General features: G+C 43.5%; 1 protein-coding gene across 1 annotated transcript; it reads right to left on the bottom strand.

Moving 5' to 3' along the window:
- Nucleotides 1–4789: 4789 nt before the first annotated feature.
- On the bottom strand, nt 4790–6144 carry LOC147889810 (leucine-rich repeat receptor-like protein kinase TDR). The gene is made up of 2 exons (XM_087391317.1): nt 5430–6144; nt 4790–5199 (listed from the first exon to the last, which is right to left on the bottom strand). Exons 1-2 carry the CDS (start codon nt 6142–6144, stop codon nt 4802–4804), a joined length of 1113 nt encoding a protein of 370 aa, XP_087247443.1. The 3' UTR covers nt 4790–4801.
- Between the last annotated feature and the right edge of the window lie 7461 nt (nt 6145–13605).

Below are 13605 nucleotides of genomic sequence, written 5' to 3'. Positions count from 1 at the left end.
TTTTTTTTAATATTTTTTTAATAGTTAACATTTATTTATTTTTTTCTTGGGACAGGCCAGAAGAGACCGAGGTTGGGGTGGGCAAACATTGAGGCATGTAAGGAAGGGAGATGGGATGAGGCTAGGACGGGTGAAGGTCATATGCAATAGGGGGAAGGGGGGAGGTAATCTCTCTCACTCTCTCTCCCAACTTATTGCGTACGCAATAGGTTGGGTACACAATAAGTTGGGGGAAGGGGGGGGGGCACCTCTTCTCCTTCAACCTCCTAACCTCTACCTCCCTTCCCCCTACTCCCTCGATCCACCGCCTCTCCCTCCACCTCCTAACCTCTACCTCCTCCCCTTCACATGCTCCCCCCCTCCAGCGCCTCCTTCCCCTCCTCTCCTTCCCCTTCTCCCCCCCTCCATTGCCTTTGCCTCCACCTCCTTTCCGTTCCCTCCTCTCCCTCTCCACTGCCTTGGACCCTCCACCTCCTAACCTCTACCTTCCTGGAAGTGGCAACACCAACATGAGAGAGAGAGAGAGAGAGAGAGAGAGGATGGAGGGAGCAAGGGAGAGAGGAGAGGAGAGGAGAGAGAGAGAGAGAGAGAGAGAGAGAGAGAGAGAGAGAGAGAGAGAGAGGAGGGGGGAGGAGATGAGGGAGGAAGAGGAACGGCATACACATGTGTGTGTGTGTGTGTGTGTGTGTAGAAGATATTACAACACCCCTTTCCATAGTGAAGAGATGACAATTTAGAGTAAGAATGAGAAATGTTTTATTGAAAAACTTTAAAATAAAATGAAATGAATTAGCATTCCTAGAGGGTGAACATTTTTTCAAGAAAAAGGAAAATGTGAGAAGTTGCGCTTTGATAAGTCGTTGGCAGCAACATTTTTATTGAAGAGGGGAATCTGCCTACCTACGACCATCCAACAAGAAAAATGATAAGAACCATATTTTAACTTAGTTGGGAAGACAGGTGTCATAGACACCCCTCCCTTGTTATCGGGATCACAATAAAAATAGTCGCTCATGCTATAGAATTATAAAGCTAATTTTTAATATTGTGCTTCAAGCGTAAAAAATAATTGGGGTGAGTTTTGAGGAAAAGTAGATAAATGGTTACTTAGGCAAAAAAATTTAGTGTATTTAGGTGTTAGAATGTAAAGGAGATGAAGGGGAGAAATTAATAATTAGGGTAATTTATACAAAATTTTGAAAAGAAGAAAGGGCGTGAGGGGGGGTGGCGGGGAAGGGAAGTTAAAGTGAAAATTTGTGCAAATAAATTTAATGTGAAGGGAAATTTATACAGGGAGGGAATAATAAAAAGAAAGGACTAAAGCTATAAATGTAAGGGAAGATAGGAATTTTTAGAGGAGAAAAAATAAGAAATAGATTAAGTTTTAAGCATAATAAAGAAAATTAAGAATAATAAAGAAAGAAAATTAAAAAAGGGGGAATTTTTAAAAAATAAAAAAAATAATTACATTAAAATTTTGAAGAGAGACATAAGAAAGGTTTAGGAGAGACATGAAAAAGAATTTAGGAGTAACATAAAAAAGGGGGTTATTAATAATGGCAAGAAATTTTAAACAAAGGGAATGAAGAAAGGGAGTTTTGGGGAGAGGAAGGGGGGGGGGGGGGGATGAAGTATTATTTAAAGGCCAACATGTGTCAAAATGTCCATCTCAGCATTCGTGAACTGGAATGAGGGAAGAGGGTTTTAAAGAGAAGTGTCTAAAAGAGGGAGAGTGAACAATAATGTATGGAGGGGACCTGTGAGTCCATTGAGGACTTGAGGCAATGGTGAGTGGCGTGATTCGCACATGCGGCTATCTCACGAAGTAATCCACAGTCCAATCACCAAGCCCAAAGCATGCGGCAGCCAAGCGCTGTAGTAATGAGTACTATTGACTCCTGAGGCTTTAGACTTAAAGGGTGGAAGAGCACACGGAAGAGGTGGGGTGGACAGCTAGGGAAGGGTGCCACAGTCAACGCGAGACGTCACAGCCCATGTGTCGAGAGGCAAACACGTGTCGAGAGAGAATGTGGGCGCCAATAGTGAGGCACAACAGATCTGTGCAAAGAGATCGTAGGCAGGGCAGCAGGGGGTAGAGGCAAGTAGAGGCGAAGGGTTTGGGGGTGGGTAGAATAGAAGGAGAGTCCCTATTAAATAGGTAGGTGTGTGGGTAGTAGGGAGTAGGGGAGGGAATAGAGAGAGTTAGGGAGTCTAAGGGTTGGGAAAAGCACGAATACAAAGAGGCGTTCCATGAATACAGAAAGGCAAGCAAGTAGTAAAGAGAGGCAAGCCGACAAAACACATAGGAGGGGAGATTTTTAAGGATAGGAAATTAAAAATATAATGATAGGAATTTAGAAGGAATAGGGGGGAAATTTAAGTAAACAATGAAGAAAATAGGGAAAAGGGGGGAAGAGGGGAATTAGAGGGGGGGAGGGGGAATTAGGATAAAATTAAGAAAAAGCTAACAAAATTTAGGAAAAAATTAAGGGAAATTTAAGGCAATTTTGGAAAAATAAGTTTAGGATAAAATTAGTACAATTTAAGGAAAACTTCGGAAAGCAACGGGGATAAGGTGGGAAGGGAGAGGTTTTGGGGGGAATTAGGAAAAAGAGGAGAGAAGGGTAGAAGTATAGGAAAAAATTAAAGAAAAACGTGAAGAAATAGGAAAAAATTAGGAGAATTAGGAAAAAGGGAAAGTAGGGAAAAAGGTTAGCAAAAAAATAGGAGAAATATTAGGAAATTTTTAGGAAAATTAGTCAAAAAATAAGGAGAAAAAAATAGAGGGAGTGTAATAAAGCTAGGGAGTGAAAAGGAAAAATTAGGACTACAAAAAATTAAGACAAAACTATGAAAAATAGGGGGGAAATTAGGAGCAAGAGTAGGGGAAAAGAGAGGGGATAAGTTGGGAAAAGGGGGGGGAAGGGAAATAGGGTAAAGTGAAAGTAAGGGGGGAAAGGAATAGGAAGTGTGTGTGTGTGTGAGAGAGAGAGAGGGGGGGGGGAGGAGGGAGAGAGAAGTGGGGAGACAAATGTGAGAGAGAGAGAGGAGAGGCAAAAGGGACATTGAGACGATGGAGGGATATGAGGGAAAGGAGAGGAGGAGGAGGAGGAGGAGGAGGAGGTCGAGAGTGATGGAGGAGGAGGAAGATTTGAAAATGAGGAGGGAGTAGGGATTTTATGGGAGGCGGGAAAAAATTAAGTTTAGGGTAGCTTTTTAGTTCGCATAAGTATAAGTAGCATAACCTTCGGTCCCTCATTCATTCTTCAATAGTCTTGCTTCTCTCCTCATCTCAACCTATTGCGCAAATTGGAAAATTTTTCAAAATGTTACAATAGGCGAATTGCTTTCCAACATATTGCGTATGCAACAACATCCAACTATATTAAGTCTTTTGCTTTTTTTTTTACATTTCCAATGAAGTAGATTCTCTCTCTCTCTCTCTCTCTCTCTCTCTCTCTCTCTCTCTCTCTCTCTCTCTCTCTCTCTCTCTCTGTCTCTCTCTCTCTCATGTTGCCAATTGTGAGAGGAGGTAGAGGTTAGGAGGTGCAGGGGGAGGCACTGGTGGGGGGGGGGAGGCAAGGGAAGAAGGATGGAGGAGGGGGAGGGGAGGGGGGGAGGAGGGGGTATTGCCACCCCCCTCGCCCCAATCTATTACATAATCAATAGGTTGGGGGGGAGAGGGAGGGGTAGTTGCCCCCTCCCCCCCAGCCTACTGCGTATGCAATAGGTTGGGGGGATTTCTACCCCGCCCCCCTCCAAACTATTGCGTATGCAATAGGTTTGTGGGGGGAAGGGGGGGATTGCTGCGGCCACCCCACCCTCCCTTCAACCACCCCCTTATCCACCCTATTGTGTATGCAATAGGTTGGGGGGGGGAGGGGAATTGTTTCCTCCCTCCCCCCTCCAACCTATTGCATACAAGGGGGAGGAGGGGCAATTCTCTCTCTCTCTCTCTCTCTCTCTCTCTCTCTCTCTCCACCTTCTAAGAAGGTGTAGTTTATTATCATGTATGTGCCTGCAAGGAAAATTTAAGTTGGGGATGGTATTCAAGTTAGATGGTTAAAGAAGGAAGCGGTTGGTAGATACGTGGTGTGTTTAAGGGCATTGCTATGGCAGATTGAGATGCTACTTGATAAGCAGGCTAAAGCTTAAATCTAACAAAGATCCATACCTCCAAATATAACCTAAGCACTAGCTAATTATTACATTATGATCAACCTAGTTCAATCCTTTTTGCTTTTATCATGTATTTGCCTACACGGAAAATTTAAGTTAGGATTAGTATTCAAGTTAGATGGTTAAGAAGGAAACAGTTGGTAGATATGAGTTGTGTTTAATGGCATTGCTATGACAAATTGAGATGCTACGTGATTAGTATGCTAAAGGTTAAATCTAATAAAGATGCATACCTCTAAATATACCTAAGCACTAACTCATTATTACACAATGATTAACCTAGTTCTATCCTTTGTGCTTTTATCATGTATTTGCCTCCACAGAAAATTTAAGTTAGGGATGGTATTCAAGTTAGATGGTTAAAGAAGGAACCGGCTCGTAGATGTGTGGTGTGTTTAAGGGCATTGGTATGACAGATTGAGATGCTACTTGATTAGCACGCTAAAGGTTAAACAAGATGAGGAAAATTCATAAGCACATTTGGAAAGAACAAGAAACAATGGGACGATTAGGAAATTCAATTTGGAAACACAATAAGCAACGTTACATAATACTTGCACCAAATCCAAATACTCAATCTTGGGTATAATGTAACAAAGGTTGAGCTATCTCTTCTTACAAGTTAATTATCATCGTCCTCAGAAGAATAACGACTAGTAATACTAGCGTTGCTGGATGCAATATGCAACAAGTTGGGATATGCATGAAGCCTTGGACCATTCTGAAGGTCCTTCAACATGCGCGCCACGTCCAACATTGAGGGACGCTTTGTGGGTGTATCCTGAGTGCACAGCAGAGCGACTTGTGCCAATCGTCTTGCAATTTCCGAGGGAAACCTTGGAGTATTGAAGACACAAAGCTCCTGTTTTTGGAAGGCAGATCGCACCCAAGTCACAAGGGTGTGATGTTCTAGCGGTATATCGTGGGACGTTGGTCTCTCGCCTGTCAGGACCTCCAGCATCACCACTCCAAAACTGTATACATCTCCTTTCGTACTAAGATTGGTTATGTACTCGTACTCTGCGAGATTTAACAGAAGCATGATTAGCAACAAAATCTAATGGCAGCAACGAGCTGCCTAATTATGAACCCATACTCTCCGTGATTTGGCTGATGCATGGGCAACTTCATCCGCAACAAAATATACAACGTCATCATCCTCTGTGTGATTTTGCAGGAGCAATCTTCATACACAACAAAATCTACGGACGGCTATTTGTCAACACTGCAATGTAGAGCTCTCCACTGACCTGGAGCAATGTATCCAATCGACCCTCGCAAAACAAAAGATGCGTACTCTTGGCGATTGGTGCCATTTTTTAGGAGCTTCGAGATTCCGAAATCGGAGATGTGCGCCTCAAAGTCTGCATCCAACAGAATGTTTCCAGGCTTGAGGTCGCAATGCACAATGGCTCCTACAGGATGGCCGTGGTGCAGATATTCCAATCCTTGTGCCACTCCACACAGTATGTTCAGCTTCTGCTCTGCTAAAAGTTCAAACTCGCCCCGGTGCAAATACTTGTCCAGACTCCCATGAAGCATGTACTCCAGTATGATCGCCTTCACGTCCAAATTAAAGCAACACCCCAACACTCTCACGACATTCCTGTGCCTCAGCATGCCCATTATCTCAACCTCTCTTCTGAGACTGGCCTCAGCTCCCAATGTGATCTCGTTGTTGAGCACTTTGACTGCCACTACTTTTCCTCCCGGAGCAAAAGCTCGGTAGACGATACCCGTGCTGCCCCTGCCTAAAACATTCATTTCGTTGAAACGTCCTGTTGCTTCTCTTAACTCATCTGCTTTTAGATTCACCTGCGTCCCCGTTAGAAGCACACTGCTTAGCGTAGGTAACTGTACGGCTTGCTCGTGATAGATCCTCTTCCTCTCCTTGCCCATATTGCGCTGCCTGCGAAGCCAAATAATTCCCAGGAGGAGCATTCCTCCCAAGACCACCGAACCCATTATAGAGAGTCCAAATTGAGCCAAATGGTGCTCGTGTGAAGGATTCGTGGGTGGAGACCATATGCTAGTGCAAGGTCGATGCACAATTATTCCACACAGTCCGGGGTTTCCTGTTAGCTTTGTAATCGATGCATCATCCAAGGGTGGTGTCGCAGGAACAAGCCCGGTGAGCTTGTTGTCAGAAAGATCCAGTAACTTTAGACTCCTAAGGAAAAACCCTAGACCAGGCCGTAAACGGCCACCAAGCTCGTTATTCTCTAGTTGCAAAATGATCAATAACCAAAAGGGTGGTGGGCAAAACCTCCTCTAACTAAAAGAGCTATTGGTAGAAGGTCATGGTCATCTCTAGGATCTCTTGAGGGTCAGTGTGTATATGTCCCTATGAGTCCTTGAGTCGTTGGAGCCGGATCCCTATAGAACGTGGTCCTGTGATCTAAAAAAATTGTTCGGTCAACTTGTCGCCCTGTTGGACCCATCTAGCCCAGGAAGAGTGATTGGAGAACTCTGCTCCATAGACCTCTAGATCCTGTAGCTCCAATTGTGGACATTCTAGGTGGTTCCTGAGCCACTAGGACCCTAGATCTTGCTCCATAAGTCACTTGATAGATGCTAGGTCTCACCAAAGTGCTCTCTCTTGCTTCTAAAGTATAACTCTCTATCTAAGGGCCTGGCACTATAGCTCTTGGCTGCTACGGTCAATCCTCCCAGCCACCCATATTGCCCACTCCTCAAGGGCTCTATCCTCAGGCCATCTCCAGAGTTTTTCTATCACTTGCTATTACTCCACCTCTTGTAGGAGATGATTTGGTGTACGGACCCCATTTTGGGAAAGTCAGCACGAGGCTGCTCCAAGTGAAGAACCGCCATAGAATGGTCCCACGTTGTGGTGCCTGCTAGAATGCTAGTGGAGTAGCCAATAGAGTAGGGCCCAATCCGTTGTGATGTCGCTATCCAAAGGAAGTACTAGGTTCTACTAGAGTCATGGTAAACTCAGTCTCGTTCCCAGCTGTTGGCATCTCTACAAAAGCCCGTTGTAGTTCTTGACAAAGGATAAGATATTGTGACTGATTATGTGCACGGTTGTAAAGCCCATGCATGTTCCAACTCACCACTGTCAAGCTCATCGGGATGGGGTAGTGGTGAACAAGACTCGTTTGTGCATGGGATCCTACTCTAGGAAACCAAACTTCAGTGACTTCACCGGGGGTTTGGAGGGAGAGTAGTCTGTGTCTGTGCATCGGTAAACCAAGGTCACCACTGGCTCAATCCCTACTGTCCATGCCTAATATGCATGGAGGAGACATCTACGCCAAAAGAATTGGAGCACTGCTACAGCATCCAGTAGTGGGGTTGTGTGAGTACAACCTCTAGTGGCAAGCGGATCACTACGCAACTACCAAGCCTAAACTTGGCTTCGTTGGGGAGAAGCCTAGCTGAAAGTACATTGAAGCACCATAAGCAAGCCATAGACCCATGCCTTGTGGCCCCATCCACTCGTCCATCGCCTGGTATACCTAATGCTCCATCATCATGTTGAAAAGCTCTGGATTCCACTTCTGCACCCCTATGGAGGCAAAATGGAGGATCCAAACCGGGTGGGTTTTGGATCCTATCACACTAATGCCCGCTTTCTAGGGCTGTAGGATCAAGATGGTCAAGAGGGGAATGGGATACGTACTTGCTATCTCTGAACAATTCCATGGCCACAACTGCTAGAATTCTCTCAATAGAGGCCTCCTAAAATGCATACAAAGGCATGAAAACTGAGCATCTACACCCCGTGGAGGGGGTATGAGAGGAAGAAGCTGAATCCTATGTACCTACTAAGCTGACCTGTTGTGAAGGAGAGGTCAGGGGGTGGTTTTTTCCTTGCCCTTATTTATGAATGCGGGGCCTACTGTAGATCCAAAGGGGGTGCATGAGGAAGAGGATCTAGAAGAGGTTGTTGTTGGCTGAGGAGAAGGAGCGGGGGGTGACTTGTGAGGGTAATCACTGTAGGAGCAATAGGTGGCAACAATGACGAGAGGTGGGGAGATGTAGAGGGGGGTTGCAAAGAGGGGATAGGTGGGTCCTGGCGAGCCAAGGATGAAGGGTCTAATGGGGGTGGGGGGGAGGTTGTGTGGTATCTATCAATGTTCGAGTTGAAGGTCATTGCAGTGGGGGTCTATGAGGCCTCTGAGACTCCTCCTTTACACTCAAGGGAGTGTGGATCAGAGGGGCTACCGGCCCTCATACTCTAAAATCCTTGGGTGCCTGCTCCGATTGCTAAAACGAGTCTTGTGGGCATGAGGTCTCACCTTTATAGGGGCTAAAGAACGTCTTGAATTCAAGAGACCTTTCTTTGGATTTCTTGACATGCTTGTCGGGGGGCCTCCAACCTGGTATCCCTATCCCTTTGCATCATCCAATGCTCTCCTCTTATGATTGGCACACTATCACTGGTTCTTTATAGCCCACTTACTATGCTTTTTCTTCCCCACCTTTGTCCACCACCTCCCCTCAAAAGGCTCAACCCAGGGAGTCTGGGACTTTGGCTATGGGTAGTAAGACTATTGTTGTGTCTGTCTAGGCGATCTGCAGGGTCCTAGCATCCTGTGTATCACTATGTTGTCCTTGAATCTCTTATGATGGGGGATGGGACTTGCTCTATTGCAATCCCTGGCAAGGTGCCCCTTTTTCCTGCACCTCAAACACTGGCCTGGTAAGCCAGAGACCTCCAGTGTTTGCCGAAGAGTACCTCCCTCGAGAGTCTGTAAGAGGATCACCTCTCAGGCCTCTCTATAACTAGCTGGAGATGAGAAACCCCATCATCTATCACAACAGCCATCTTTGACTATAAAGGGTACTCTAGAACTATGCTAAATTCCCATCTAATAGAAGGAAGGATGGCCCTATATGACAAAATATGAAGAGGGGAGAGGAGAAGAGTGGAGATGAGGAGAGAGGGCACAACTAGAGAGCACACCACAAATGACTAACTGTACACTAGATTTAGTTGAAAAAATAGAATATATACAAACCCTTTTAGGGTTAGGGTTAGGGGATCTAACCCTTTCCTTTATAGCACTCTATAAGGTTAGTGCTATGCACATATGATTACGTGATGGTGCTATGCACACATGATCACATGATGTTGAGCGTGAACTCTCAACACCTTCCCTCAAGATCAACATCATGAAGTAGGCCTTCCCTCAAGATGATGATTCTGGGGAATCGAAGAAGGACTAAGCATTACATTCCATCACACCCCTTTAATGGGAATGTCTTTCCTCTCCATCAAACCAAGAGCTAGTCGGTGTTTCTCAAATAGCTCTTTACCGAGTGGTTTGGTAAAGATGTCTGCAACATTATCTTTGCTATCACAATGCTGCAGTGTGATGTCACCAAGTAACACTCTTTCTCTGATGAAATGCTCTCTGACATCAATGTGCTTTGTCCTAGAGTTATATACTGTATTTTTGGCCAATTCTTGAGCCGATTGATTATCACAGTATATTGTTGTTGGCTTTGACTCATCAAAGTAATCTGTTTCTGACAATAGTTTTCTGAGCCATATAGCCTCACATGCACCTGTAGTGAGTGCTCTATATTATGGTTTAGTCGAAGACAAAGAAACAGTTGGTTGTTTGTTTGACAACCATGATATAGCACCTTGACCAAGGAAAAATGCATATCCCTGTGTCGATCTCCTGGTCTCATGATCTCCGGCATAGTCACTGTCACAGTATCCCATGCAACCGTGGATGACTTCCTCTATATTCTATCCCGAACTGTCTTGTACCTCTGATGTATCTCAAGACTCTTTTGGCTGCATTCTAGTGAGACTTTTTTGGATTTGCCATAAACTGTGCTAGTGAGGTTACTGCATAACAAATATCTGGCCATGTGATTGTCAGATATATAAGAGATCCGATGAGTTGCCTATAGTATCTATCATTGACTGTAGGCTTTTCTGAATCTTTAGTAAGTTTCAAACTTTGTTCCATGGGAGTGGCTGCAATCTTGCAATCTGCCATATGAAACTTCTTCAGAAGACTGTCAACATACTTGAGCTGACTCATGAATGTGCTATCTGAATCTCTCCAAAACTCAATTCCAAGACAATAGTGCATAAGTCCAAGATCTTTCATGTTGAACTCTGCAAATAAGTCTTGTTTCAGTTTTCTGATGAAGCTATCCTTTCTTCCTATCACAATCAGATCATCTACGTACAAAAGTGCAATCATAATGTCTTCCCCTTGAACTTTGTAGTAGAGAGTATGATCTGCATTGGACTTCATGTATCCCAAATCAGCAAAATATTTGTCAATTCTACTATACCAACTTCTGAGTGCTTGTTTCAAGCTGTAGAGACTTTTCTTGAGATGGCAGACCTTATTCTCCTTTCCTGGTTCAACATAACCTGCTGGTTGTTGCATGTAGACTTCCTTGTCTAGGTAACCATTGAGAAATGCATTCTTGACATCGAGCTGATACACATTCCATCTGCTGAGTGTCACTAGTGATATCAAGAACCATATGGAATCCATCTTTGCTACTGGAGCATGTCTCATCATAGTCCTGATCATATTGTTGTGTAAATTCTTTTACAACTAGTCTCGCTTTGTATCTTTGAATACTGCCATCTGGATTGTACTTCACTTTGTATATCCATTTGTTTGCTATGGCCTTCTTTCCTTATGGAAGGTCACATAATTCCCAAGTATTATTCTTATACAAAGCATCCATTTCTTCATTCATAGCAGCTTGCCATTTTGGCTTGTCTACTGCATCTTCGAAGTACACTGGCTCTTCTGTAGCCATGATGGTAGTCATAAGAGCATAATTGGTGGTTTCAACATGAATTTATTTGCCTTTCTGAGCATATATCAATCTGGCTAGAGGTCTGCTTTCCCTAGTAGACTATCTGAGCTGCTGTGGCTCTGCTTGGGGTGTTGCTGGCAATTCTTGCTCTTCTTCATCAACCTGTTCTATAGATGACTGTGAAGTTGATGCTTCTATCTCCTGTGTAGGTGAGGTTTTCCATTATGATTCCTCATCTAAGATTACATCTTTGGAGATATTGACTCTGCGGTTGATGGGATCATACAATTTGTATGCTTTGCTTTCTTCACTGTAGCCAACCATGATGCATTTGCGTGACTTTGCATCCAATTTCCTGCGATGATCATCATGTATGTGGGCATATGCTATGCAACCAAATATGGGGAGATGCCCAATGTGTGGCTTGCATCCAGTGAATGCTTCATAAGGAGTCATACCCTGTATCGGTTCGGTAGGAAGCTGATTAAGCAAGTAGTTTGCTGTAGCTATTGCTTCTGCCCAATACTGATTCGAAAGATGCATTTCACTAAGCATTGCTCTAGCACTATTTGCTAAAGTCCCATTCTTCCTTTCAGCTCTTGCATTCTGCTGAGGAGTATCTATACATGTGAATCATCTTCGTATGCCATGATATTTGCAAAACTTCATGAATGCTGAAGACATGTATTCACCTCCTCTATCTGATCTCATGACCTTGAATTCTTGAATACATGCTGAAGACATGTATTCACCTCCTCTATCTGATCTCTATCTGATCTCTGTCTGGTTTTCTACCATGGCTTTGAATTCTTGAAATCTGAAAAACACTTCAGATTTCTCTTTCAGAAAGTAGACCCAACAATATCTACTATAGTCATCGATGAAAGTCAAGTAGTAAAGTGAACGATTGATGCTGCGGGTCTGGGCATAACCCCATACATCTGTTTGTATCAAATCAAGAATACCTCGTGCACGAGAGGTACTTCTGAGAAAGTTGGTTTGCTTTTGTTTGCTGAAGCAGCATGCTTCGTAAACTTTTCCAACAAACTGTAGCTTCGGAATCCCAATTGCCATATTTTGATTCCTGAGATCTAACAAGTACTTGAAATTGACATGACCATATCTCTTGTGCCATTTTACAGATAGTGGCATCTATTGCAGTTGAGCTGACATGGCATGCTTATCTGGTACTGTAGCTAGCATTCTGTATAAGCGTCCTTCCTTGACACCTTTTGCTACTAGCTGACATCTTCTGGATTTATCTCTGATAGTGCATTCATCACCGTCGAAGATGACTTTGTAATTGTGTTTCGTCATTTGACCTACTAACAAAAGGTTCTTACTTAGCTTCGGAACATAGAGCACATCTTTCACTAATCCTTTTGTACTAGTGAAATTGTTCATAGGGATAACGCATGTCCCTTGAACTGGATGCGGTGTATTGTCTGCTGTATAGATGACATTTTTTTGACCTTCTAATGGCTTCATTTCTGTGAACCATTCCTGATGATTTGTCATGTGAGATGATGCACCGTTGTCGATGTACCAAGGATCCTGTTCCACTTGGTTGACTTGATAGTTGAAATCCTCTTTGGGATTGAAATCAGTGTCTGAGTACATTGTCTGAGTACATTGTATCAGTTTGATGCATTTCCTCACTTGCAAGAAACATATTTCCATGTTCATTTGCAAAATGACTATGAATAGAATGTCCACCATGATGATTTCCTCTACCTCGGGAATTCCCTCAATTACTACTGGATTGACCGCCTTGGTCGTATTGCTTCATGCGGCAATCTTTTTCATAGTGTCCAAACTTGTGACAGTAGTTGCACTGAATGTTTGACACATTGGTGGATGCATTCCCTTATCCTTGAAATCTTCCTTGGTTGGAATGATTTCCTCTTTGCTGATTTTGATGTTGCTGAGGATGATGCTGATGCTGACTTTGATTTTGTTGCTGATGATGACCACTTTTTGATATGATCTACCTCTATCTTTGCCTTTGCCTCTGCAAGTCTAAAGCTGTGAATGCCTGATCATTAGAATGACCTTTTCGAGCTTGAATAGCTTGAGTTCTGAGTTCTTCACCAAGTAGAACTGACTGAAGTACTTCCAGTGTTGGAATTTGCCATTGGATGGCAATACTCTAGACTAGATTCTCATATCCCTCTCCTAGTCCATTCAAAATGACTTGAACCATTTCTGTGGGGTTCATAGTCTCTCCTGCTACTGTAAGTTGATTGTTTTAGTCTTTTATGTGGAGTACATAAGCATGATTGGTTTCACTGCTATTGCGGAGTTGATCTAGTTTCTTAGGGTGAGAATCTTGGATGTGTTCTTGGACTCAAAGAGAGCTGCCTGATAAGAAGAAGATTCTCAGAGTAAGAAATGTACTCAAAAGTGTCGTGAAAATATCTGTATGAATCAAGTGCAAATACACTGACTATGCCAAGTGAAATATCTGAACTGTCGGTGAAGATAGAACTGCAATATATAAAATTTGATTTGTATTACAAGATAAAATCTGATCTATATTACAAGGCTTGTGGCAATGATGCCGGGAATAGCTAAGAGGCTTTACAAGGCTGAAATGATGTGCACGATGCCATGAGATAGCCGAATAGGCTTTACAATGGTGGCATGTGTGTGTGAAAT

The sequence above is a fragment of the Dipteris shenzhenensis genome, chromosome 20 (genome assembly GCF_047967505.1).
Source record: "Dipteris shenzhenensis isolate YYH24624 ecotype China chromosome 20, Dip_SZ_1.0, whole genome shotgun sequence".
Classification (NCBI taxonomy): domain Eukaryota; kingdom Viridiplantae; phylum Streptophyta; class Polypodiopsida; order Gleicheniales; family Dipteridaceae; genus Dipteris; species Dipteris shenzhenensis.
This window is presented reverse-complemented; position numbering and strand designations above follow the sequence as displayed.